The sequence below is a fragment of the Coccomyxa subellipsoidea genome (assembly GCF_000258705.1).
Source record: "Coccomyxa subellipsoidea C-169, whole genome shotgun sequence".
Classification (NCBI taxonomy): domain Eukaryota; kingdom Viridiplantae; phylum Chlorophyta; class Trebouxiophyceae; family Coccomyxaceae; genus Coccomyxa; species Coccomyxa subellipsoidea.
This window is the reverse complement of record NW_005178041.1, coordinates 3,436,341-3,460,930: the sequence shown is the minus strand read 5'-3', so window position 1 is coordinate 3,460,930 and position 24,590 is coordinate 3,436,341. Positions and strand designations below refer to the sequence as shown.

Sequence of the window (24,590 nt, the reverse complement as noted above, 5' to 3'; positions counted from 1 at the left end):
GAAACATTGCCGCTGGTGTCAATCAGCAATAAAATGTAGTCATGCGTCCTGGATTCTCTGCAGGATCAATGTATCCTGCTTCATGGCCTCCATTGTGAGAATAAGTACAGTAGCTCCTGCAGCGTAAATTTCACCGCAAGCCGCTGCATTGCGCTAGTAATTGTCATTCGAGACGACAAAGACTGACACGGGACTCGTGCAATTATTCACTGCACACATGGAACATTTCTGACAAGAGCAGAACTGAAGTTGGCTTTTGATGTGACAGCAGTGAGCTCCTGTGATCTCCAGCTGTGCAGCTGCAGCTATTCACCAGCTGCACTGCTGGAGAAATCTTGTTGTTCAAAAATTCTCCTGCGCTTCAGAATGCTGATAACATCATCATATCCGCTTTGTTGCGAGCAGAAGGGGGTGAAACAAACACCTCCAGCCGCAGAGGAATTTCTCGGGCAGCTCCTGCGCCCGTGCTGCTTGCTGACATCACCCCGTCGGCTCACTTCTATCCTCTTTTGCGCGCGATGAACACCTCCAGCAGCAGGGGAATTTCCGCCAGCTCATGCGACCTGTCTGCACCGGCGTGCGGCGCCACAAATCTGTCGCTGTGCCGGTGTAAGACTGCGTTTACTTGCGCCTTCACCTCTGCCTGCTTCTCTGGTTCCAGGGATGCCACATAACTCCTGGACAGAATCCGCAGCCAAGCCTGCTGCCGCGTCACCTTGACGGAGTGCCTGCACCGGTCAGTGTTGATCAGTCACATTACAAGATGTAAATTACATGGCTTCCAGCCATATTAGGACTGATCCGGTCTGTGACCCTGGTTCTCAGAGGCAGCGCCCAGCATGACATCCAAAAGCTCGGAATTGAATCCCAAGTGTGCTTCAGTAAACATTCATTTTAGCGAGACCCCACTCATGCTCTTGGGCGGCTCTGCGCTCAGAACTGCACACCGCGGCACCTTCCCTCTATTCTCTTGCCTATGAGATGTAAATCCCGAGCAAGGCTTTGGGAGACTTGTGAGACCAGCTGCAGCTGGTGTGACACAAGCTCATCAAGCACTTCAGAGATCTGCTGAAGAAGCATGTGACCAGTCCAGCAAAAGCTTGACAGGCATGCCCATGCCAATTCCTCATTTCCTGCATATTGCTACTCTCCAGGATGAGCAACAGCTTAGATGTAGATGCCAGTAGTCTTCCATGCATGTTCCTGAGCGCCAAGATAGGAACTCCACCTGAAGAACTCGCTCTTGGAGCGCGGGTCCTTATCGGGGACATCAAAGTGCTGTTTTGCGTAGTCACCCTCCCACACGCGCACCCACTCCCCTGTCCAGTACTGGGGGATCCCCCGGCTGAGCGGCTCAAACACCTGCAGCTCATTTACAAGGCTTGATGCTGCAAACGAGTCAGGCTTGTTCTTGCATTCCTACTGTTCATATCAGGTGTTTCCATTGCACCTTGAGGGCTTTGAAAATTACATGTGACAGGCCCCTCACACCTCCTAGGGCAATATGATGCAGGAGGAAATCAGTAGATGAGGGATGCGTTTGCAAGGTGACTGGCTAGGGAATAGAGACTCTTAAAACCAGCACCGCCAGCTGGCGTCATAGATGCCCGTCTTTACAGCTGCATGCTAAAGGATGCTGTGGGTGAACTTCTCACATCCTGTCAGGGGATACTTTACCTGACTCTACATCTACTATCATATCTAATAGTAGTACCCCCTAATCCTGCGGAGGAAAGGGGAATTTGGTAGCACAAAATCGCAATCCTCTGGCCTTGAGTAATCCATTGGCATCTACCGAGGGCAACCTAATACAGAAAGCATGCTCACAGCAACGCAGATTTGGGCTGTGAACCTGCAGCAGTTCTGCGGCCCAGGGAACGCCGTCATCCTCCCTGTTCCACAGCAGTGCCAGGCCGCCGCCCGGCCGCAGCACGCGGTGAATTTCTGACAGCGCTGCCTCGTGCGCAAACCAGTGGAAGCCCTGCAATCAGACCCTCTAACTTTTATTATTTCTCAGATTTACTACACGCTTTTCCTGCCAAGAGGCAAGGTGCGTCCTGCAAACAAGCTGCATTTGAAGGTTGCCACATTCGTACCCCTTGTTGGACTCGCCAGATCTATGCAAGACCCAACCAACCGTGGGCACGGTGCTCAGTACTTGTGACTCTCCCCCCCAACCGGGGCCACAACGTTGAAATAGGTTCACAAAGCTACTTTTGGAAGTTTCTGCCCTTCAGCACAGATGTTGCTCAGCCAACATAGCTGTGGATGGAATCCCCAGAAATGCCGGCATGGGTGGCCAGTAATTACAGGTCATGCTGCAATGAGACGTTGACTGGCCGTCTTGGAAGGGACTGATTGCCAACATGCGGTCAACCAGGGGGAGTGGGCGCTTGCATTTTGTGGGCGAGCAGTGGGTCATATTGTGCGGGGCGAAGGGCTATTTGTCACCTGGCCGACAAAGACAGCGTCGATGGAGCCGTCATCGAAGGGCAGCTGCTGTGCAGCGCCGTGCAGGATCTCTACATCCGGCAGGACCTTCCTGAAGCCCCCTATCATGGCCTCATTTGGCTCCACCGCCACAACATCCAGCCCAGGAACGCGTACCAGCAACCTAAGCAGCATGCTCAAGACTTGAGTCTAGCGGCAAAATCTGGCAGCACTTGACTGGCTGCACAATTTCCCACACATGTCAGGTGTCACTGTGCATGCACAGGATGCCCCGCACAAAGTGAGAAGACAGGAATGCTGCATCGATCAGACGTAGCTTTGATTTGTGTGAGTTCAGACCTGGTGAGCTTGCCAGTGCCAGCAGCAAGATCAACAGCTTTTTTTGGGAGGCCCTGGTCGAGTCCCAGCTCCTTTAGGGCGTACTTCAAGCCGTCCTGCGGATAGCTTGGCCGCCCTTGCTCATACGCATCCACCTGCCACACTGGGGTTCTTAGTCATATGTCGTTGTCCCTTATGGAGAGGAGCTTCTAGCCTGCACATCTGTTGTCCAGTTTAGTATGACATAACGATCCAGCATTGATGTTTCTCATAGCCCCATCCTCAAACTGAGACCAGGATGGGGCGCCGGGCATCGCAGGGGTTTCAAAGTGTAGCCCTCAGTGTTTACCTGCAGGCTGAACCCTTCAGATGCAATCTTATGAATATGGGTCGCTTCGATCGCTGCAATCTTCGCCATAGTCCTCTTTCCGCTGGTTTGCCGAGTTTTGTGGAGCACGTGTCGTGCAATCACCGTTGTAAGCGAGCAGTCCAATCCCGTGTGGGCTGTGCTTGCCAGGGATCGGCTCAACAATGCAAAGGGGAGCATGGGAGATTGTTGTTTTCGTTTTTGCTCCTTGAAAGCTGTGCCCTTTCTCTCGAGAAATTGCACTGCACGTGCCCGCAGGAGCACAAGCAAGTACGTGCACCACGGCGTTCCTTCTGAGGGTACCTTCCTCTGCCTCATTGTCCTTTGAAGACGAAATTGGATGAGTGAATTGCATCCGAGTTTTTACACTCTGGATCAGTGAACAATCCTCTAAGAGCAGGTGACCTTGGCAGCATGGCCTCGTACACAACATACGATCCGGCAGGAGCCCAACCACAATACGTGGCTGCCCCAGCACAGGCCTACGCTCCAGCTCCAGGAGGTAATTACACTATTGCCCGTTTGCTTTTCATAATATCGTCTGGAGTCTGAGCTGCAGGATGATTGAAGAGGTCCCTTTGATGCAACTTGCTTTCTCTCCCCAAGACACTGAGGCAAGTTATCATGAAAGTCCTTTGGATGAAGATTGTGATGTCAATGGGCATTATTGATTGATTTCGGATAAGCTATTTCCTGATCAAACTTCTCATGCTCGAGCAGTGCTTTGCTCACATTTGCACCGTCACCTCCTTGTCAGGGTGTCACCAGAGTAAAGTACCGGTCTCCTGTGTATATGGAGAGTAATCAGATTATTGGCATGGACAGGCTATGCCCCACAGCAGGCTGCATACGCCCCAGCACCGGCGTACACTGCCTATGCACCGGCATACAGCAACCCGGACGAAGTGCGCACGGTGTTTGTGACTGGCTTCCCCGCAGATGTCAAGGAGCGGGAGCTCAACAACATGCTGCGCTTTGTCCACGGGTGCGCATGCCCTTGCACCTTGCACCTATGCAGCCTCATTCTTCCTGACTTTCAATGAGCACTTTTGCAGAACAGCAGAGTGCAATCAAGCATCTGGTGTGGTGCTTGTCCTGTTAGTACTCCACTACATATAAAGAGGAGCTTGAGGTGAAATGCGCATGCCATGCAAGAGTGCGTTTAGTCAATCCATGTAATGGTTCTCTTGACAAGGAGGAGCAGGATCTGAAATGCCCATGCCATGCAGAAGTTGACAGGACTCTGGCAATTCAAATAGTAGATGATTGACTACTATCAGGTCGGGATGGGACCTGAACCTATCCAGATCGATAGGATAGATTTGTCCTATCTGATGGAGGAATGCGCTGCAGGTATGAGGCGTCCCAGATGCACTGGAAGAACGGACTGGCGCAGGGCTTTGCCCTGTTCACGCATGGGGAGGCAGCGCGCATGGCCATCAGCAGCATCCACAACCTGGTCTTCGACGACGGCGCGGTGCGAACTGCAGCCCCACACTTGTCTCGCAGATCTCACATGGTGGATGTTTCACAATGAATGACCGTGTGATTTCTGGTGCCTTTCTGGGTCATGGGATGAAGCCTGTGGACCTAATCGGGGTCGGGTTGCTTGCATCACTTCCAGAGCATTGCTCTGGAAGTGATGCAATCAATGCACGGGCCACGAAGAACGGCTGCCAAAGAAGAGAAGAAAGATTGCGGTAAAATCAAACAGTTTTATGAAACGGTTAGTCATGGCACAAGCCTGCATTGCAATCAAATTGCAAGAGTCTAGGGGAAGCCTCCTTGGGCATCATCAGAGTGATGCCAGGGCAGGGAGGCATGATGCGCTGCAGCAATGTCTCTATCCTTTGTCTCAAGAGGAGAGCCTTGCCCTCAGTTGTACACTCTGCCGTACCTGGCTGACAGAATATCGATGGCAGAATGGCTTTATTGGGCAATTGACATGCATGCATGCGCTTGGCTTTCCAGATACTTCGGTGCGAGATGGCGCGGAAGAACATGTACATCAAGGACGACGCGGCTGCTGCCAAGCGCGGTCGCATGGAATATTCCCCCTACCCGGCCGCGCCGTCCCCGGCGCCCTCTGGAGGAGCTTACTATGCGCCGGCCCCAGCGGTGCGGGCATTGTGCTAATCCATTGGGAGTTGGTGCATATTTAGAGAAAGAAGATATCAAGGCAGAGCAAGCAGCAGATTTTTGCATGGTGATGTGGTCACATTGGCATGCCATAGGCGGTCATGGAGCAATTGTGTCTGTGCGAGGGGTTGCATAGGCGACGAAGCAGTAAATGTGAATGTACCATATCTTGCCGTTGTATGTCAATATGCGTCCTCTTGCACAGACACAATGCGCATACTTCGGCTTACATATTTTGTTTTTTCACCCTACTTCAACCTTCCTCTTCTACATATATGCAGAAGAGGATTGATTGAATATTATGAGAATGAGACGATGGAGCGTGAGGCTGTACGTATCTTGCTGCGCAGTCGGCGCCGGTGCAGCCGCCGCGCAGCTACGTGCCGGTGAACAACACGAAGGACAATCCGCCGTGCAACACGCTGTTCATTGGCAATCTGAGCGAGAACACCAACGAGGACGAGCTGCGCGGCCTCTTCGTGGGGCAGCCGGGCTTCCGCCAGCTCAAGCTTGTTCGCGGCGCACGGTCGGTGACGTGCTTTGTCGAGTTCTCGGACGTCGCCTCCGCCATGGGCGTGCACCAAAGCCAGCAGGTATGGCCGGGGATTTTTTCCAGGGGTGGGTAGGGTTTTTGGTGAATAGCGAACAGCTGGTGTTCCAGGGCATGTTTTCTGGTGGTGCAAGAGCTTTGATGAAAAAAAAGCCAGCAGATTACCCCAGAAGGTGCGTGATTCAAATCAGGGGTGCTTGTTTATGTTGGAACTGCCTAATATTGGCTGCTGTAATGTCGTAAAGCATTATGGGACCCTGGAACCAGTCTCTGGAGGGGTATTGTCATTTACCCTGCCATCGTTCGCACCCAAGTGTAGGATATGCTCATTGTGATGCTGAGAGCCCGGGTGTGATGGGGACAGCGAAATTTGCCTATTTGAACAACCTGCCAGGGTCCTGAAACGCCAAAGTCTGTGCAGGGCGCAGTGTTGTCGACATCGGACCGCGGCGGCATCCGCATCCAGTACTCCAAGAACCCCTTTGGCAAGAAGCGCGACGCCAACGGCAACTGGATCAACACCCACGACAGCCCAGCCGCGTACGCGCCGCCCTACAGCCCCAGGTGTGGGGCGCACACTTAGTAACCTGCAATGTCTACAGCATTTGCGGACCCATCATATGTTGCAAGATCACACTGTGATCTACGAGTATCTGCACCTCAGGCCTCAAGTTTGCTATTCTATGCGGTCTACAGCCCCAGGTGTTGGGAATTCCATAGTACTCTTAGGAATTGTGCAATGAATGCTGTGTGTTAAGCCGCATGACTTTGAATATTCTATGTGAGCAATTGGAGGCAGGCCTCATTATAGCCATTGCGTGTACTGTTGCTTCATGTATGGACCACACAATGGATGCTTAGCCGAAGGAGTAGCAGGACCTGTATGGCGGAGCGTGCTTTACATGGGTTGGCACAGGGTTGACAGAGTGTGTATATTTTGCAGCCCCAGTGGGGCAGGTGCCGGCATGCCGCCGGCACCTGCGCAGCAGCCTCCATACGGCGGCGTTGACCCGGCAGCCGCGTCGGGCAACCCGGCGGCCGGATACGCTCCGGCCCCCGCGCAGCCGGCAGTGTACGACGCGCCGCCACCCCAGCAGGGGAATTACAATGCCCCCCCGGCCGCTAATGGCGCTCCCGGTGAGTTTGTTGAGCAGCAGTATTGTCCTCAAATTCTATCAGCCTTGTTTGCAGTTTATTTGCGTGTCAACATTATGTGCTGTAATTGTTGCTGTGTAGCCGGCATGCTCGTCAGCACAGGAGGGTTGTTGTGCATGGAATGTGGCAGCGGCTGATCATGTGCTCTGGTGTGGGGATCAGGCTATGTGCAGGACATGAATGGGGACGTGAAGCCGCCAATGGGCGCTGAGCAGCAGAGTGCCGCCGCTGCAGCAGAGGACGAAGTCAAGCGGGAGCAGCCTCAGCCCATGTGAAATGCTCTGCACTAGGTGCGCCCATTTCCTGCCTTTAGCTCATGCATCAGCTCTCAACAGAAGCTTGTTGGAAGGTCGCAAGGACAAATGATCATCTTTGCATTTGCCGCAGTTGCTGATGGGTGCATGTCTCTGACGCACGCTGCATCGATTGCAGGCACAGCATGCAAGCATGCGCATGCATCCTCACATGGCACCTGGCATGATCTCTGCTGTGTCACTGCTGTCACTCTCATGGGCATGGCATGGCATGAGCACCCTGTCAATGTGTGGGTGGGGGCATCAGAGCATCCAGTGAAGTCTGGCATACTTTCAGTGGCAGTGGTTTGCACCAAGCACAAGCATTGGACACACGCATGGGAGGGAAGCTCATGGTGGCTCTTACATAGGAAATGAGGCATGCAGCATTTGCAAGCATCGGCATCAGCATCAGCATGTTTCTCAGCATTTGCAGCAGCAGATGTGGATTTGGAGGCAGTAAGTTGTTTTGTGTGTTTGTGCGAGTATCTGTGAGCCCGTGTGTTGAGCACTTACTGATTTGTGGAAGCGTCCTTATGGAGACTGGAAGCTGCAGAGATCTGTATGTAGGCATGCAACGGCAGTGTTTGCACAGCTTCTCTTGTTTCATGTAGCAGTGTGCACTACCTTGCACAAATCGGCGTGCACTCTGAACTCTGTGTTTGGCCTTCTAAACAGAATAATTCCTGAAAATGATGGTGTGCATGACAGTGAAGTGCAAGCTTGTCCCAGTGGGAACGTCTGTTGGTGAGATGCATAAATTTTGATATGCACAGGACGTGTTAGAAAGAAGCATGCTGCGCAAAAAGCATATTACAATAGTCCCTGCAAGCCATCTAGCAGACGACAGTCATCCATACTATGGCTGAATTACATTCTCTTTCCTTGCACTTGGCCTAAATCTTTGGAGTGGTGCGGATAATTGTCCAAAAAAAGCCCTTGCAATCGCATAGTTGCGAATAAATCTTTCTAATCAAGACCACCCAATGTGACATTGTAATTGCACCATGCCGCTACAGTAGCTACACTGTTGGCAACAGGCGCCGTGTTTTTACAATTCGTAGCTGACACCAATCGTTGGTCAGTTTGCATGCATTTTGTAAGATCCTCGTGCTGCCAAATGGACTATCCCTAGGGCATCCAGGCCTTCTCAGAAGTTCTCTATTTCTCGCCATAAGCGCTCTTTGCACAAGCAGCTAGAAACAGCATGGACCATGGACTGTATAAACTAATTCACTAGCAACCAGCGCTAGCAGGTGAGCGAGGAGCGCCCAAAGTGGAGACACAATGCAGACCTCAGCGATCATGGGTCTGCTTGTCTAGCAAGTCATCGCCGCCAGGCTTAGCATTTGCAGCTGACGTAGCCTTGGCATTCTCGCGGTACAGGTCGGCTGGTTTGGCGCCCTTCAACATCTTCTCATTCTGCTGCTTGTGCTTCCCTATCAGCTCTGAATATTCTTCAGCAGCGCCCTGCCTGCAGCATCCATTGGTCGACACAACAATGAGTAAACAAGGTACCAGCGCCGCGAGTGTGAGCATGGGCTGTTGCAAATCATGCCGCAACAGGTCCTAGGATGCAAGTGTTGCTGCTCTTGTAGATGAGGACGCCTAAGCGTGCACAACAGGCCACAGATTAATCAATATTGCTCAGTTAGCGCACTTGTTCTCCATCACACCAGCAGGCTCCATGGACTCTGCTCCCTCCTTTCCTAAGGGCTTCTCCATTCCAACAGCTTCCTTGGCTTTCTGCAGGGCAGTATGAATGAGATGAATCACCTGAACACAATAAATTGACAATGCAAGAAAGGGAGAGCTGTGAGGCGTGGATCACTCAGGAGAGGTTCAACCTGATAGACAGTTCCTACTGTCGCCTTCACACCATCCTTGAAGAATCCCGCTGATTGCTCCGCTTTGTCAGCATTATATTCGGCAGAAGACTCCTGAAAGCAATAACACAAGGATTTGTCTTACGAAGGGACCCGCGGTGATCTTGAATCTCACATCCCGTCACAGCGCTGTGGTGCTTGATGCCTACCTTTGCGTCGTCTGCATTATCGATCTTGCCTGAAAATAGTCTGAGATTAGAGCAGGCCACACTTCCGAGCGGCTTGAAAGGCAAACTTGCCACGCTCTGCCGCAGAGCTAAGCATCCTTTAGACAACATCCTTCGGCACAAAGTTGAGGATTTGTTGCTGGACAGGAATTAACAAATACAGAAAGGTTGATGTAATCTGTATGCACCAGATATGTGCAATTCAGATGTCGTCTGGGATCAAAGCGAAGGTTTTGATGGAGGAGCTATTTTGGGCCATGGACGTCATGCATGCCATGACGTCATCACCTGGCTACACTTCCAGGTGAAGATCTTATTCACAAAATTCCTCAGATGATCTGCTTCACTTCCTGAAGAAGTACTGAAAAGTGCCCAATTCATTGCGCGTTGCAGTATTTCCGAATCTGCTTCAATGCTGTTCACACGATCTCAGCTTTATTCGAAACAGCAGGTGACCAGAGTTGACTTGATGGCGGTAAATCAAAATCAAGGTAGCTTCTGCAAAGGGAACCGACCCAGGGGAGCTCGGTGGTGTGCAGCAGCAGCTGTCATGAGAAGGCACATGCTGGCTGCCCCTGCCTCTGTGCTGTTAGCTGTGGCTCCACTGCTCGACGGTGAGGCTCACTTCATACAATCAGTAGATTCTTGCACTCATCATGGTGCAGAGGGGTGCAGAAAATAACCAGACCGTCCCAGTTTGTATTGCTCTGCAGGCCCCTCAAGTCGTCTAGGCCCCTCCACGCTTAGTGATGCCATAGCCGCTGCAAAGGAAGGAGATGTGATCCAAGTTCAGGCTGGCACATACCGAGAGCGCCTCATCCTGTCTCGATCTGTCACACTACAGGCTTGGCCTCCGGTAAGCTCTGAACCATCATGCATCAATGCACTAATCTCATCAAGATGTATAACCTTCAAATATGGTACTCTGAATGCAGAGATGTAGGTTGTGCAGGGAGCCACCTCTGAGCTGACCACCACACTTCATGTGTCAGATATGTGAACGGATAACGGTCGATGATTCAATCGCAGCAAAGAGGCCTGATGGATTCATGTGGTAGGGGCGCAGGGCGCTGATGTGACCATCAGCTGGGTCACAGACAGGCCATACGAATCAGTGGTGCTCAGCACGGGACCAGAAGTCTGCCTGCGAGGGGTCAAATTGCGGCACAGCTCTCCATCTGTGGCCAACAACTATGCAGTCTTCATGCAAGGCGGATCGCTCCGGCTAGAGGCACACATGTCTCCTATATGCCCACCCAGTCCTGATCTGCAAACATGCCTGACTCTGAATTCTCAAAATTGCCTGAAACATGCATGAGCAAGGCCTCCTGCAAGGAAAGGCTATTCACTCATTTGTGGACAGGCAAAATGGGACACATAGAGGGTGGCTTGCAGGAGTGTGACATCAGCAGTGCGACCGGCAGTGGCATAGGCTCGGAAGGGGGCAGGCTGTCAGTTCGCAAGTGCAGCATGCATGACTGCAAGCGGCATGGCATTGCAATGTTTGGAGACCTGGAGGGATCGGAAGGTGCGATGGAACTCCTGTGTCAACCATGCAGAATTGTGCTATAATGGTGGCAGACTTTTATGCCTGCTCAAGTGTTTAATATTTCCAGGGTGATGCGCCTAGATGCAGATCTGATGTGAAGTGTACAGCCCCAGGGAGTTTCTGTAGACACCATGCGATGAGTAAAAGACAATGGCTTAGTCAAAAGAAGCTGATGCAAGGCCCACGTGTGTTGGCAGGGGATGCAGTGGTGGAGGAGTGCAGCATCAGTGGGAATGAGCTGAATGGGTTGCTACTGGCAGACAATGCACATTTGGTGCTGAGGCAAGCTAGAATAAGCAGGAACGGAGGGTACGGAGTGTATGTGAAGGATGGGAGGGCTGACATTGATGGAAACACCTTTGCAAGGAATGGGCGGGGCCCGTGGTTTGCCAGTGACAGTGCAGATGTGGACTTGTTTGCTCTTTCCAAAAGTAATGCGCAAACAGGTTGACTTGCGGCCAGTTTTTTCTGAAGTCGATCGTGTGCGAGCTGTAGCTACCTTATTAGATTTGTAATCAGCGCTTACAGCGCCCTATCATACAAATTATTAAAAGTCGTCTCTCCTGTAATTGAGATTCATTATGTACTGACAGTACAAAAGGACAAAAACTCTAGATTCAACCAATTAGCTACTCACAATATTAAGTTACTGACACGGCACTTCTCCATATCAAACATTCAGCTTTCGAATAGGCTTTGAATTCCAGAGTATTCTGTCGTCCCCAATCTTGGGATCTGACAAATTTGTTACGTGCAACTCGTCCCTGAACCAGGCAGTGTAGTTGTCTGGGCTGCGCTGCATGTCTAGCCTTATGTCATCCAGACTTACATACCGCCACGCGTGCACCTCCGCACTGTCCGCTTCCACTCTTCCCTCCCATCCATCCAGCCTGCGAAGCATCATAAGTACTAACTTAAAAACCCAGATAATCAAAACTTGGATTCTCTATTAGAATGTGCAGGTAAGGCAGGCTCCTCAATATACGGGGGCAAAACCCTTCTTAGACTTTGGCGAGATTCCACAATTGTACATAGGGAAGCAGACAGATCGGGCGCTGATCAATATTCAATTCAATCTTCGGAGGATTTGTGCCCTTCACCTGAAGCTTGTGACAAATTCACAGTCCAGAACTCCCTTCCCTGGCACACTCAGCTGCCGCAGATGGACTGGGGTCAGGGGCCCGGCCAACTGCACAGGTTCCACTGAAATGCCCAGCTCCTCTTGCAAGCCTCTGGCTGCAGCCTGCATGAGGCTAAGAGTTGTCACATGACTGGACTTGAACAATTTTAAATTGCACTGTGGTCATTAAGCGGGGGATCTTGGTATTGTTGCTGCATGATGTGCACTCGCGAGGCGGCCCTTCCTCCTATCTTTCTGGCGCTCGCACTGCTTTGATGTCTGCATATTTTTTTTGCTTCAGCGAAATGGACTGCCGTCAATTTGGTCCTGTGTGTGAAGGTCACCTGTCTGTACTCTTCGCCGGGCTCCAGATGCTCTGCAATACTGAGGTCCCATTGCAGGGGTCCAATCTTCTTCCTGGAGGGAGGGTGCACCCAAAGTACCTCAGAACTCCTTGTGTGCATATTACCCTTCTTGACCACCCCCAGCTGGTTCTGAGATATATCTGGGTCTTTGAGACATTTAGATATCAAAAACAAATGCAAAGCCAGTCTTGAAGACCTTGGTGATCGTTGTTGAAGCAGCAGCTCCCCTCTGCTGTTGAACACAAAGCAGTAGACTGCACGGTGCTTCAGCCCCTGCGCATGGACCACGCTTCTTCGCTCCTGACCGATCACATTGTTCTGGTCGTCGACAATGTCAAAGAGCTCCTCTTCTTTATCCGCTACAACACAACTCAAGCCTGTCAACAATGCTCTGTCTCACAGACGTCTCTGCACACGCAGAAAGCCAACGCCTTCACATTGAATTTCGGTAAGGTAATGTGAACGGGATTTTTACGTACCTGTTTGGGTCGATTCCACAAGCGCTGTGGAGAGAGGCATGTCTCACCAGAGTAGGCGGTTGTCGCTGTGAAGATAATTGGGACCCTCACGTAAGATATGACGAGCGATATAAATCGAATCCATTAATTACTAATGATCGTATTCTGCTGGAGCATGCAACAATTGCCAGCGAGTGTCTAGATCATCACACCCAATGACGTTGCCCTTTTATTCCTCTGGTAATCCTGCCTTTCACGCCGATGTTCGAGGATCGAGTACATTTCATGAACACGGCGTGGTGCATGCCAACAACCAATCTCCATCGTCCTGGGTCAAATTTTAGCGATGCTGCGCGGACGAGAAGCTTCCACAAACGTGGAAGCTGCAGCTGCTCATCTTGGCAGGAGACATTCAGATGTCTCAATCTCTCCGCTTTACCTTGTGTAGTGTGGCGTTCCCCTTAAGCGAGCACTGATCGCATCAGATCGAAATGCTCACGAATGGATTGAGAGGTACTAGACTTTCAGAACGCCTAGCGACCACTGTGCATCAGCGCAGCTGCAGGAGAAGATTGACAGCAATGGCAGGAAAAGGATCCATAGCAGACAAACAGATTGTTGTTGTTGGAGCCAATAGGGGAATTGGACTTGAGGTGCGTCCCTTCGATCTTCTTTCATGTAGCTAGACATGCCATTCAGTCTCCACCAGAAAATGTCAAACTGAGCAGCTGGTTGTGCCTATGCTGCGCAGTTCGCGAGACAATTCTTAGAGAAGGGTAACAAGGTGGTTGCAACAGCCAGGGACCTGTCCAAGGCCTCCCAACTGACCAAGTTGAAAGAACAACATCCAGGCCTTGAACTGACAGAACTGGATGTGACAAGCCCTGAGTCGCGTCAGGTGAGGCTCAAAGACTTTGCGGGTTGCGTTGCCTGATCTCAAAGGGCAACCACCAAGATAACATTACTTGCCATGGCCCTGTCATCATGCTTGTCCCTTGTCCGCCACGCAGGAATGGGCCCAAAGCCTCAGAAAGAAGTTGAAGGCCGTTGACGTAAGTGCATCCTACCCATGCCAGTCCTCACTATGACCACCTCATTTCTCTGTTCTTGTGGATCACCATGTCAGACTGCGGCTTGCAGATTGCCGGTGAGACAATCAGGCTGGTATGGTGCAGTATCTGATCAACAATGCGGGAGTGGCATCCTGGGGTGGCCTGGGACAGCTTACAGAGGATGAGCTGCTGCACTGCATACGCACCAACACAGTGGGGCCCCTAATGGTGACACAGGAGGTCCTGGGCGCCGGTCTGCTAAAAAATGGGTCTGTGGTCGCAAACCTCACATCCAAGGTGCTGTTCACCTGTGTGACTTCTCCTCTGTCTCTTGTATCCAAGACCCGCCCTGGTTGCACTGATCATCCATTCAATACTAAGTGCGAAGCCCAGTGCATGGCGACACTTAGGCAAGTGAGGTTCTCCCATTCTGAAGAAAATTTTTGCTCTTGCAGATGGGCTCCATGTCAGACAACACATCAGGCGGCACATACGCATACAGAGCATCCAAGGCCGCTCTCAATGCAGGTGAAGGGTTTTTGCACTTTGTTTGCAGACTAAATTTACCAAGGATGTCAGGTTAAAGACACCATAGCAGAAGGAGGGCGCATGCTGCCCGGTTGTCATTGCTCTAATTGGCACTTGCATGGTGTGCTGAACTGTGCTTGATGATATATTTCTTGCAATGCAGTGACAAAGTCGCTCTCTATTGACCTGGAGGACAGAGGCATCACGGCGGTGCTCCTTCACCCAGGTATGGTCACACCCTGCAACTGATCAAGGCCGTGAACATGTACATGTCATCAGGCTATTATTGTACCTTTTCTGTGGCCATGTATATTCCTAAACCTGGGACTTTGGCAAGTCACTGTAGATCTACTATGCCTGATCAAAGACGCATGCATCCATTGCTAGTCTCTTTGTTGGGTGGCTGAGCACTGCACCCAATGAGCACACAGTGGCACTCTTTTTGCTGAGCCCAGAGCTGAATTATGCCCGGTACCGTGAAAATCTGAGACTTTCAAAGGGGCCTTTCAGATCCTGCACAGCGTTGCTCTGCATGCCCTTTTTCATGCCATTGGCTTGAGCACTCAAATGCTGGGAAAGATACCAAAGTCTTTCCCCTTAAGTTTTCAGCCAGCAAGTAATGCTTAAGAGTCATGAGCTGCAAGACTGGCCCCTAGACAGAGCATGGTGTGGCTGGGTGCAGGCTGGGTGAAGACAGACATGACCAGGCACTCGGGGCTCATAGATGCGCACACCAGCGTCGCTGGCCTGATCGCTGTGCTGGAGAGCAGCAAGCCCTTGGTGGGGCGTTGGTATGACTACAAGCACGAGGAGATCCCCTGGTAGCTTGCATGGCATCTTGCTTTAAAAAGCTCAAGCAGAGGAGCGAGACTGCTTCACTTTGGGAGGCAGCTGCGTATTCACATGGTCAGTCAGTCACTCTTCCAGCCGACTAGGGGCTGATCTGATGGCTGATCCTCACATTGGCAGTGCCCAGCGTCCTGCCTGACATGCAGAGGCTTGGGTGAAATTTTGTGGAACACCAGCCACTGGCAGATCATCCATACTACTAGTAGTAATGGTCATAGAAGTTGGAGCAGGAGTATGTGACCACACGGTAGCGTGTTTCATGAAAAAGGTCAGACTTGACAAGGTCTAGACAAGCAGCGTTGAATCATTTCTTGTAATGAACACTTTTATTACGATTGGCGTATATATACGTAGAAGCCCAGTGTTACGTAAGTTTCTGTGATGATTATGCATATGCGTCACTGTGATGAGTACTGCAGTTGGCGCTAGGGCTGCAGCTGCAGCAAGTACCAAGCTTGCATGCATACGCAGGACTGTGATCTGTGATGCCTGGTTCATTATGCAGTCTGATTGTGAGGCTGATCTGCAAGAGTCATCTGAGGAGACAACGCTTCCATAAGTTGGCGCTTGGGCGGTGCTGACTGTATTTGCGTTTAAGTTTCAACCCCCGGAAAAGGAATCTTTGTCACCGCCGTCGAATCTTTCGTTTTCCCAAACTCGCAGCTCGGCGTTCGCCTTCATTCGGCGCCAACAAGAGGAGAAACGTGTTCTGGTGTCTCGTGAAGAGTGCAATAAAGCGTCCTGGTTGGTTTTAGTTGGAGCCGGCCTGTGCCGGGGACGTTACTCTCATATTAATATTGGGACAGCATTGCTGGTTGACGTCGTCGGGAAGGGGAGTCTGGGCATTCCAAGGGCGAGATGAAGTACAGCCAATACTTGAAAGCTCTGGATTCCGATGCACCGCCGGAGTGGCGGGGCAAGTTCCTGGCATATAAGCAGCTGAAGAAGATGCTGCGGTGAGCCTCCTCCGTGGCCGTGAAACTGTTATCAGGGGAGCATGCCACCAGCTGATTGACGGTCCTACTGTAATAAGTCCTTCATGATCCTCTCTTACTACACGGTGGTAGTCGCAGAAGCGATTTCGCAAGGATCGTGCGGGAACGTGTCAAGTAGGCAGTACCTCCACAGTGCTACTGAGCTGAGCCCATTTTGTTCGAGACTCGCGTAGAATTATGCACGTTCGCAGAGTTTTACTACTTAGTGCTTTGATCATAAAGGAATAGATGGTTTGAGTCCTAATCAGTCACCGTGGAGTCCTTCATCAGAGGAGGTAGCAGTGGGCTGATCTTGGTGCATATGCATTGGGACCGCATTTTGAGTGCCATCAGTTCACGAAAGAAAAGCATAGGACCATTTGGCACGGCGTCAATCACATCACCAGGTTCTCGTGGTCGGCTATCACACTCCCTGACCTGATAATTAAAAGGAGTGGTGTCCGCGCAGCCGGCAGCAAAAGGACTGCACCAGGTGCAGCGGAAGCAGCGCTGAGCCGTGCAATTGCGCCCGGGACGCCGCATTCTTCCAGCAGCTTCATGGGGAGGTGCAGGCCGTGAACAGGCAAGCACCACCAGTGGCAGTCCCCTATTATTCCCTGCCGTCCCAATGCTCTGATCGTTGTAGCTCTTAAGCCCTGTAGCCTGCATCTTGATGCATTGGGCTCGCTGAGAGGCGCCCGTGTGACAGACAGATGTGGCCATATTGCCAAGCTCCTGCTTCTCAATTCTCAAAAACATGTTGTGCCCCCTTGCCGGAGCCAGGCTTGTCTTGTTCAAACCCCTGGTATGCATGCCGTCATAAGGTGCCCCGAGTTGAGGTACTGATCATAGTCACACATGTCGCCGGGGCTTGAGTCGCTCACCCCTGCATCGCTGACCCTTGCAGGGAGTTCGCGCGCGTGGCCAAGCGAGTCATCAAGCTGTCACAGCAAGATGGCCAGGAGCAGCATGCTCTGATCTGCTGCTTCGAGTTGAGCCTACTGCGGCGCAACCACAACACCCCTGTCGATGTGAGGCTTTTATCAGGGGATTTCCAGTAATTCAGACCTTGCATTTTGATGGCTCCAGGGAATACCCATCACCAGCAATGATGACCTAGCAAATGAATGGCACCATCGGATGCCCATGCCCAGCAAAGCTCTTTGGGGAAGGCCAGGTTGAGGTTGCAGAAAGAGCCCGAAGACGTTGCCAAGCAAACGGCACCAACGGATGCCTATGCTTGGCAAAGCACTTTAGTCAAAGCTGTCTGTAGACAACGAAAGGAGCTGGAGTAACTTCATGCTGCATGGAGAATCTTGTTTTTTGGCAGTGCTGATGCTGTTAGATGCCAATGCAGATGGACAATCTGGTCACAACGGCCGAGTGGTGCAGGAGGTATGCTCAGATCAACAGCGTGGGCTTGCGCAAGGTGCTTCCTCTTTTCGGGCTTCTTCTTTTGTGACCTGCATTTAGGAATTCAGCGCCGTTCCCTGAGACGCATTGTGGGGGTCTGTGATGTGTGCCCCAATGTGCATTTGCACCGGACATTGATGGTGGTGTGTCACTTTGCAGATCCTGAAGAAGCATGACAAGCTCTACAAGAACAAGGCGGGCCACTTGTACATGCAGGTAAGCTGTGCTTCCAAGTCACACACCACTGATGCTGCATTGCAAGGAGGCCGTTTCTCGTGTGTGAGCCTTGCTGGTGTGGCTGGTTTTTAATGCTCATGTCAGCATCCTGCACTCTGGGCACCTACTTTCTGAGCAGGGGAAAACGCGCTGTGAGCAGGATTGACAGCAATATTTAAGCAAGACTATTAATCCCGTGCGCTTGTCTTTGCACTTGTCTTGCACAAATTCAATGCAAGCTGTGCGCGCGCAGGACATCTGGAGCGGCGCGCGGCGCAGGTACGGCACGTTCCTGCACTCGCCGCTGCTGGACGAGCTCAAGTCGCTGGAGTCCATGCTGGCGCGCGAAGCCGCGCGCCGCGCCCGGGCCGACCCCGGCGCCGCCGCTGAGCGGCCGGAGGACCCTTCGGTGTCGGTGCGGCTGAGCGGCGACCAGTTTGGCGGCCCTGAGCGGCTGTCGCTGCCCACGCTGCCCAGCATGTTCTCCAACGTGACCATTGCACAGCACTTTGAGAACGAGGCTTCGCCTGCGGCCGGCAGCCCCAAAGGTGCGATTGACTTTCCTGAGACAGCTGCATGCCGTGCTAGGCCTTGCTCCTTAATTACCTCAGTTGCTATGGTTCCATGTTGCGGCTGCGCTTCGAGAAGGCGCCGGACCATGGCAGCCCCAAAGGTGTGCCTGCGAGGCTGAGATTGACCCTCCTGCAACAGCTGCCTCTCCTGCAATGCCTGGCTGCTGTGACGCCCTATCTGGCATGGCTTCTTTCTGGCTGCCAAAGCGCCCTTGCGTGCAGCTTCTATTGCTCTGGCTTGAAGGGATTGACCTCAGAACTTCATCAAGTAATTTTTACCGCCGTTTCCCATTTCTTTACAGCCCTTGGTGTACATCTGCGTATGTAGGCCACAGAGGGCATGCAGTGTCAGCGCGGCTTGTGCCTTGTCATGCTCACCTTCTCAGGAGGCTTGCAGTCAAGATACAAGAGAAGCAGCGCAGGATGCATGCAGGATTCACCTCTGCTGCGGAGAAAGGGTGTCACAGTAGCCTGCTTACATGCTCAGGTGGCCCGCCGCCAGTGCCGGAGCCGCTGCAGGGGGCGTCGGATGCGGTGGTGCAGGCGGTGCACGCGAATGAGGCGGCCATGCGCGAAGTGCTGCAGCTGTCGCGCGTCTCCATGGCTTCCTCCGGCACCGGCAGCAACGGCGAGCCGGACGTCGACATGGAGTACCAGTGCCCCATCTGCCTGGTGGGCATGCTCTTGGATACTCTTTAGCTGTGGCTGCAACCTCATCCTGAACTTACAGTATTGGGCCGAGGAGCCTGAAGTCAGTCCGCTGCTTGGCCTGCCCAAGACCAGGCTGCTGAGGCCCTGGCAGTGCTGCTTACCCCCGTTTCAGGGACCGCAGATCCCTTGGTGAGCAGCCTCCTTTGCTAGCGTTACTTGTACCATGTGAAGGTAAGCACGGAGGCAGGCCCTTTGGTCGCAGGCGGATTCTTTTGGGGTGCCAACAGGGTCTTTGCTTGTAGAAACGAGTGACAGCCTGCCTGAAACACGTGCAGCAGGAAGGGAATCAGTATCAAGCCCTGCCTGCAGTCCCAGTACGAGCTGGAAAGCAAAGATGCAAACACGGCTGAAAGTGACAAGAAAACGGATTTGCCGTCCCTTAACCATTGAAATCAAAATGGCACTGCAGGATGCCATGTTCCAGCCGCTGGGCCTGGAGTGCGGCCACAAGTTCTGCGCGGACTGCGCCTTCAGCGCCGTGGGAAAAGGGCACGCGCTGGGGACCGTGCGCGCCATCCTGGACCATGTGCGGTTGGATGCGGCCTGCCCCGAGTGCCGCACCGTGGGCGTCTTTGTGCATGCCATCGAGCTGAAGGCCACCGAGCGGCTCATCAAGCAGAGGTGCGCCCTTGGTCAGAGCTGCTCATCAATAAGAACCACACCCGTAAAGCAGAGCACCACATCAAGCAGAGCTAATGGTCAAGGGTGGACCAGCAAGTAAACTGTCGCATGGTTGCGTGCCCCTGCTGTGTTCAAGCCTTCAGTTGTCACAACCGGCGCCTCAATTGTCTTACTGTCCAACGAGGACACTTCTGTAACAAATTGAGTCTTTTGAACCTGAGAAGCAGACACTGTATCGGTGCAAATCCATCACATGAGTAGTGTATGAGCGGCTGCATGCCCTGACCCCATTTTTCAGGAAAGCGTATACCCTGAATCAGGCTAAAATACGCTGACATGCAGGTACCCCAAGGCGTGGGCCGAGCGCGCGGAGGAGGCGCACGCAAAGGAGAAACGTCTGCGCGAGCTGCTGGCCATCCAGCGGCAGCGCCAGCACACCCAGTCCCACCTCGGGAGAGTGCCCTTCTGAGGCCTGTGAGTAAATATTGAGCAGTCACTGCCCCAATGGTTGAGGTGTCCTCCCTTGGCAGACTGCCCTTCTGTGGAGAGGAAGCATTGGCTGCCCCAGAAAGTGATTTGCCTACGATCTCCCACCTCGGCAGGGTATCCCTCTTGAGGCGTGTGCTGACAGCACCGATGATCTAGCGATGATTGACCAGATCTGTGATGATTACCGTGTGCTTGTTTGGCCGGGTACCATCGGCGCTTGTGAGAGGGTATGGGTCCAATGTGAGATGTGCTTCTTGGGTCAAGAGCAGCGTTTTCTTCCCTTTCATTTCCGGATTTGCCGAAAACATTGCATTTTGCTGGACAATATACTGGAACCGAACAGCTCTGCAACGCTTGGGCCCTGCAGATTGGGTGCTGCATGGTTGCTCTTGGGTACACATTTTTGTGGTGCACTTTTGTGGCTCGGCTGCAGACCTGGCTCTGCCAAGAGTGAAGGCTGATACTGTGGTTTGGAGCATCATGGAACCCATGGGTGTCTTTTAGACTTTGGCTCTACAGGGCACTGACTTTGTCACTTCGTGACCAGAGCATTTTGGATGACTGTGGACTGCAATTGCTACAACCGTGTTCATTTAGTGCCGTCAGAACCAAGGTCTCTTGTGGCGTCCAAATTCAGCAAAGACATTGCCAAGGCTAATCCCCATCCGAGAAGTCGATGCTTTTGTTATGATTGTGATCGTGCGTTCTGTTTGAGTCTCTGCTATACAGCCTGCCTATTGTAGGCGCATACATTGGTGCAGCACACTTGGCAGGTCAAGGATGATAACGGGAAGAGCAGCTGAATTGCTATCTAGCAGCACTGATGCGGTACTTGTGAGACATGTGCAACAAGTTTGTTGTCCTCGGGCAACACTGACTGGGCTCTGGTCGTATCAGGCCAGGATAACGGTCCTTCGTGCGTTCGCTATTAGATTGATAATCAGGCCTGTTTGATTGGGCCAACTGCAGTGCAGGATCATGCATGTTTCTGAGCTTGAAAATGTACTCATAAGCTAAGTAGTTCGAGCGCTGTGCCCAGCTGTGCGACAGTTGTTCCTGCACCCTGACACTTGCAAGTGAGTCTGCAATTAATTGCAGACAACCTTGCCCTTCTGACAATTGCATGCATGCACACGTGTGAGAGCTCACTAAAATCTGTACTTCAATTTTGATAGCGCTAGTGCTATTCATGAGCCATCACCTAAATTGCACAACAAACTTAAACACTGTGTTCAGCACAGTGCACGTGTGCATGCAACCTAGCAGAGCAGCGCTTGCCTGCTTTTGCCTTGCAGAGCAGATATCCGCGCAGATCATCATATCTTACATTGATGGTGCTCTAGATCTACCAATTGGACTTTGGCGCCACATAATGCGCATGCAGCTGATGCATCTCATATGATATCATGATCGATCTTATGAGGTGTGCACAGGCAATGACTTCACCATGCGATTGGAACCCAAGGAAGGAAGGAAATCACACATGAACTCCTGCCGCCCAGGGCTGATTGGATTGGACCCCAAAGAGACACAAGAGCCAGCTTCGGTATCTCCTGCTGGATCTGCGGATCCTCTCCAGGGTTGGATCTAGGGCCTCATGACATAGGGTCGTGTCATCTGAGACGAAAGCGCGGGACGCGTGTCGGCAGAACACCAACGTTCCGATGACGTGACGCCCTCGTTCTCTATTCCATGACGCCCCTCAACTGCCAACACACTGCAGAGAAGACGTGTTAATAATCAAAAGTCTCCACCTTTCGGGCCTCCTATCTGCTGCGCTTCTACAAACATACACATATTCCTTCTTTGCTCGATTGAAACGCCAGTCCCACGCCGCAGACTTCGCTAGAGCTCGGGCCTGGAAATTTTTGCGCGCGGCTGACAGTGCCTTGACTCACTTCTTTCGGGCTTATACTCAGCGAGGCGCTTCATCGTCTTGCCTTGTTTGAAGTGCTTGTGTCGCTTCTGCTCGACGCGCCCAATTTCCAGACGGTGAGGCCCCAGGCCGCCTTCTTTCCCCATTGAAGGCAGCTACCCGCAGTATCTCGGCGTATCCCGGCACCTCATCTCCTCGTTTGGGGCGGGCTTTGTGCCCAGGAAGTGTGTAGGATGTTTGTGGCATTGTTTGTCCAAATGAGGGCCTCCGAAGGGGGTTGATGTGTCCCCGCGTCTCGGCAGCTCCACCGATTTTCAACTCAATGGGGGCCTTCCAGACCCTTGAAGATACTTTTGTATCCATGTGTGCATGATGAGAGAAGTCTTTCTATACTCTTTCCCTGTGCTGGAGAGCAATGCAGCTTGCACCATGCAGCCTATTTTCAGAAAGGTGTCCCTCAGGGTCATTGCGTCTTGGCGCCTCTGTGTTTGGAAGTGCTCCTGGACCCGATATGGGTTGACCAATGCGTAGGATGTGAGGGTACATTTCCACTGTGAGACTGGTCCCTGATTTTTGCTTGGCATCTGCCACGGTGCTGGCGTTTGCTGGTCTTAGGACCGTGATGCGTGCATCCTTTTAAGAGCAACGTTCTGTGTCTATTCAGGGCGCGGTGGGCAAGGTCTGTTCATTCTTCGAGCGCTTCTGACTCTCCGGATGCTGACGGTCTTGCACGCTGTTTCCAGGTACTTGGAAGAACGTTCGGGAACTTTCACGGACGCTGCAGCTTGTAGGATGACATCTACCCGCGTTTCCGGAATTTGCCTCACCATCCTGTGCGTATCGCTACTCTGTGCGGTACAGCAGACAGCTGCCCTCTCGTACGAGGTCTGCGAGTCATATGGTGCAACGTGGATTACAGACTCTCCACGCCTCACCGGAAAATATCCTTACTACAGCCTTCTCTTCTTCTGCAACGGTGAGCTCTGCGTACAATCTTCATGTGCACGAATTTTCAGATGCACGGTTGACGACCAGAAGATTTATTTGTGTGTCTGCTGGTTTGACTGGTCCTTGCTCAGGCACTGCTTTGTGTGCACGCCTGTTAACTTCTTGCCTTCTCAACCTGATAGTCAAAGTGTTTTATTGCATCATTTGATTTCCTGATTCCTTGGTGCAGGTGGCCTCAACATTGAGGGCAAGCAGGTGGATGCGTGCTTGGGCAATGGTGCAGCCTGCGGCCAGCCAGCAGCTGATGCTTTCTGCAAGTACGTTGGCTTTGACGGCGCAGCGGCTGACCTGTTCAAGACTGGCCCTGCTGACGAGCCTGCCCGCGCTGTGTCTGGTGAGCCCACTGCTCTGCTGTGCACCCCCATCTCTATCCTCAGATGGTGCAGCCTTATCATGCATTGCCGCTTGCTGCTCAGCCAGCGATTCATACGCACCGGCATTTGTATTATAGGCATCAGCAGAGACATGATGCAGTTGTGAATGCTGTGCACGATCAGCATGCATTATACACCTGACAACCTTCTTGGCTTCATCATGAAGGGAACCTGCGGACATTGACTCATGCTGTGGCTGTCTGTGCTCTCAGGTGAGTGGTGCGTGAACGAGGGCCAGTACGCAGACCTTGGGGGGCTGAACCGCACCAGCTTCGAGGCGCTCATGAGCTCAACGGCCAACTCGCCGCGCTGCAACCGCCTGACGTCCGCCACCTGCTTCCGCAGCCGCGACACTCTTGGCAAGGCTTTTGCCGCCGCGCAGGCCATCGATGCCAAGGCCATCGTGAGCAAGAGCGTGCAGGTAGGCACCCTTACTGTGTAATCGTCCATTTACTAGCGATTGACTCATGTCCCACTTCCTGATGAGCTTTTCCTTTGTGCTTGTCTCTTGCCGCAGCGATGCATGTCTTACTTCTGGAGATCATGCCTGTCTCCTGCTGCAGCAATCCCTTGGGGATTTATCATCCTGTTGGCGTCAATTTCATTTGGCATCTTCTGATGTAAGTTTGTGCATAAACTTGCAGGGCTCAGTGATCCAGTCAGCTGTGACTGCTGGTGCGCCAACTGTGGCAACCCCCGCCAATGCAAACATGGACGTGGCTGCCGTGGGCGGCCGTCGCCTCCTGAAGGGCTATGCCATGAGCAGATAAGATCCGCAGCAGCTCATGCTGCGTCGTGGACCAGCAAAATGCATATGCGCTGCATCTTGCGCGCCTGATTAGACAACGGGGAAGGGCAGGGCTCGCCTCGCCAGAACATGGCTCGGAACTCAACACTTGGTCATTTTGGGACTTGTACACGATGGGGGCTGCCGCCTCCTAGCAGCTGCAGTTACATGGGGACGTAATGGAGTCTTCTCCAAGGAAGTGGCGCTTGAAGGTCTGCTGTCAGGTCTTGCATGCAGCCAGCGCCAGCCAGGCGTGAATATGTCTGTCTCTGAGGCCAGATTCCACGTTTCAAGGATACCGG

The 24,590-nt window shown here is 52.4% G+C and overlaps 8 protein-coding genes across 8 annotated transcripts; 5 read left to right on the top strand and 3 right to left on the bottom strand.

Annotated features, from left to right (window-relative positions):
• Nucleotides 1–499: 499 nt before the first annotated feature.
• On the bottom strand, nucleotides 500–3,454 carry COCSUDRAFT_59433 (S-adenosyl-L-methionine-dependent methyltransferase; the record flags this gene model as incomplete). The annotated part of the gene is made up of 6 exons (XM_005651422.1): nucleotides 500–728; nucleotides 1,229–1,362; nucleotides 1,853–1,981; nucleotides 2,452–2,614; nucleotides 2,791–2,924; nucleotides 3,440–3,454. The coding sequence occupies 6 exons, from the start codon at nucleotides 3,452–3,454 to the stop codon at nucleotides 500–502; spliced, it is 804 nt and encodes a 267-aa protein (XP_005651479.1).
• Nucleotides 3,455–4,035: 581 nt separating this feature from the next.
• COCSUDRAFT_12206 (hypothetical protein) lies at nucleotides 4,036–6,408 on the top strand (the record flags this gene model as incomplete). The annotated part of the gene is made up of 5 exons (XM_005651421.1): nucleotides 4,036–4,121; nucleotides 4,490–4,613; nucleotides 5,108–5,254; nucleotides 5,626–5,868; nucleotides 6,247–6,408. Coding segments are annotated over 5 exons (762 nt in total), but the record flags the coding sequence as incomplete, so codon positions are not given.
• Nucleotides 6,409–8,569: 2,161 nt separating this feature from the next.
• On the bottom strand, nucleotides 8,570–9,437 carry COCSUDRAFT_39882 (hypothetical protein; the record flags this gene model as incomplete). Its single annotated transcript, XM_005651420.1, has 3 exons — nucleotides 8,570–8,747; nucleotides 8,934–9,019; nucleotides 9,309–9,437. The coding sequence occupies 3 exons, from the start codon at nucleotides 9,435–9,437 to the stop codon at nucleotides 8,570–8,572; spliced, it is 393 nt and encodes a 130-aa protein (XP_005651477.1).
• Nucleotides 9,438–10,065: 628 nt separating this feature from the next.
• Nucleotides 10,066–11,326, top strand: COCSUDRAFT_12381 (pectin lyase-like protein; the record flags this gene model as incomplete). Its single annotated transcript, XM_005651419.1, has 4 exons — nucleotides 10,066–10,182; nucleotides 10,393–10,585; nucleotides 10,708–10,872; nucleotides 11,082–11,326. Coding segments are annotated over 4 exons (720 nt in total), but the record flags the coding sequence as incomplete, so codon positions are not given.
• Nucleotides 11,327–11,545: 219 nt separating this feature from the next.
• Nucleotides 11,546–12,750, bottom strand: COCSUDRAFT_11872 (hypothetical protein; the record flags this gene model as incomplete). Its single annotated transcript, XM_005651418.1, has 4 exons — nucleotides 11,546–11,788; nucleotides 12,080–12,118; nucleotides 12,340–12,412; nucleotides 12,557–12,750. Coding segments are annotated over 4 exons (549 nt in total), but the record flags the coding sequence as incomplete, so codon positions are not given.
• Nucleotides 12,751–13,399: 649 nt separating this feature from the next.
• COCSUDRAFT_46287 (short chain dehydrogenase) lies at nucleotides 13,400–15,634 on the top strand (the record flags this gene model as incomplete). The annotated part of the gene is made up of 7 exons (XM_005651417.1): nucleotides 13,400–13,471; nucleotides 13,570–13,716; nucleotides 13,829–13,870; nucleotides 13,994–14,167; nucleotides 14,326–14,398; nucleotides 14,562–14,624; nucleotides 15,081–15,634. The coding sequence occupies 7 exons, from the start codon at nucleotides 13,400–13,402 to the stop codon at nucleotides 15,221–15,223; spliced, it is 714 nt and encodes a 237-aa protein (XP_005651474.1). The 3' UTR covers nucleotides 15,224–15,634.
• Nucleotides 15,635–16,105: 471 nt separating this feature from the next.
• On the top strand, nucleotides 16,106–20,223 carry COCSUDRAFT_39880 (hypothetical protein; the record flags this gene model as incomplete). Its single annotated transcript, XM_005651416.1, has 8 exons — nucleotides 16,106–16,203; nucleotides 17,129–17,252; nucleotides 17,579–17,650; nucleotides 17,794–17,850; nucleotides 18,104–18,398; nucleotides 18,910–19,094; nucleotides 19,543–19,754; nucleotides 20,097–20,223. The coding sequence occupies 8 exons, from the start codon at nucleotides 16,106–16,108 to the stop codon at nucleotides 20,221–20,223; spliced, it is 1,170 nt and encodes a 389-aa protein (XP_005651473.1).
• A 1,797-nt stretch (nucleotides 20,224–22,020) lies between these two features.
• Nucleotides 22,021–24,271, top strand: COCSUDRAFT_64726 (hypothetical protein; the record flags this gene model as incomplete). Its single annotated transcript, XM_005651415.1, has 5 exons — nucleotides 22,021–22,235; nucleotides 22,863–23,095; nucleotides 23,297–23,461; nucleotides 23,714–23,922; nucleotides 24,146–24,271. Exons 2-5 carry the CDS (start codon nucleotides 22,912–22,914, stop codon nucleotides 24,269–24,271), a joined length of 684 nt encoding a protein of 227 aa, XP_005651472.1. The 5' UTR covers nucleotides 22,021–22,235; nucleotides 22,863–22,911.
• Between the last annotated feature and the right edge of the window lie 319 nt (nucleotides 24,272–24,590).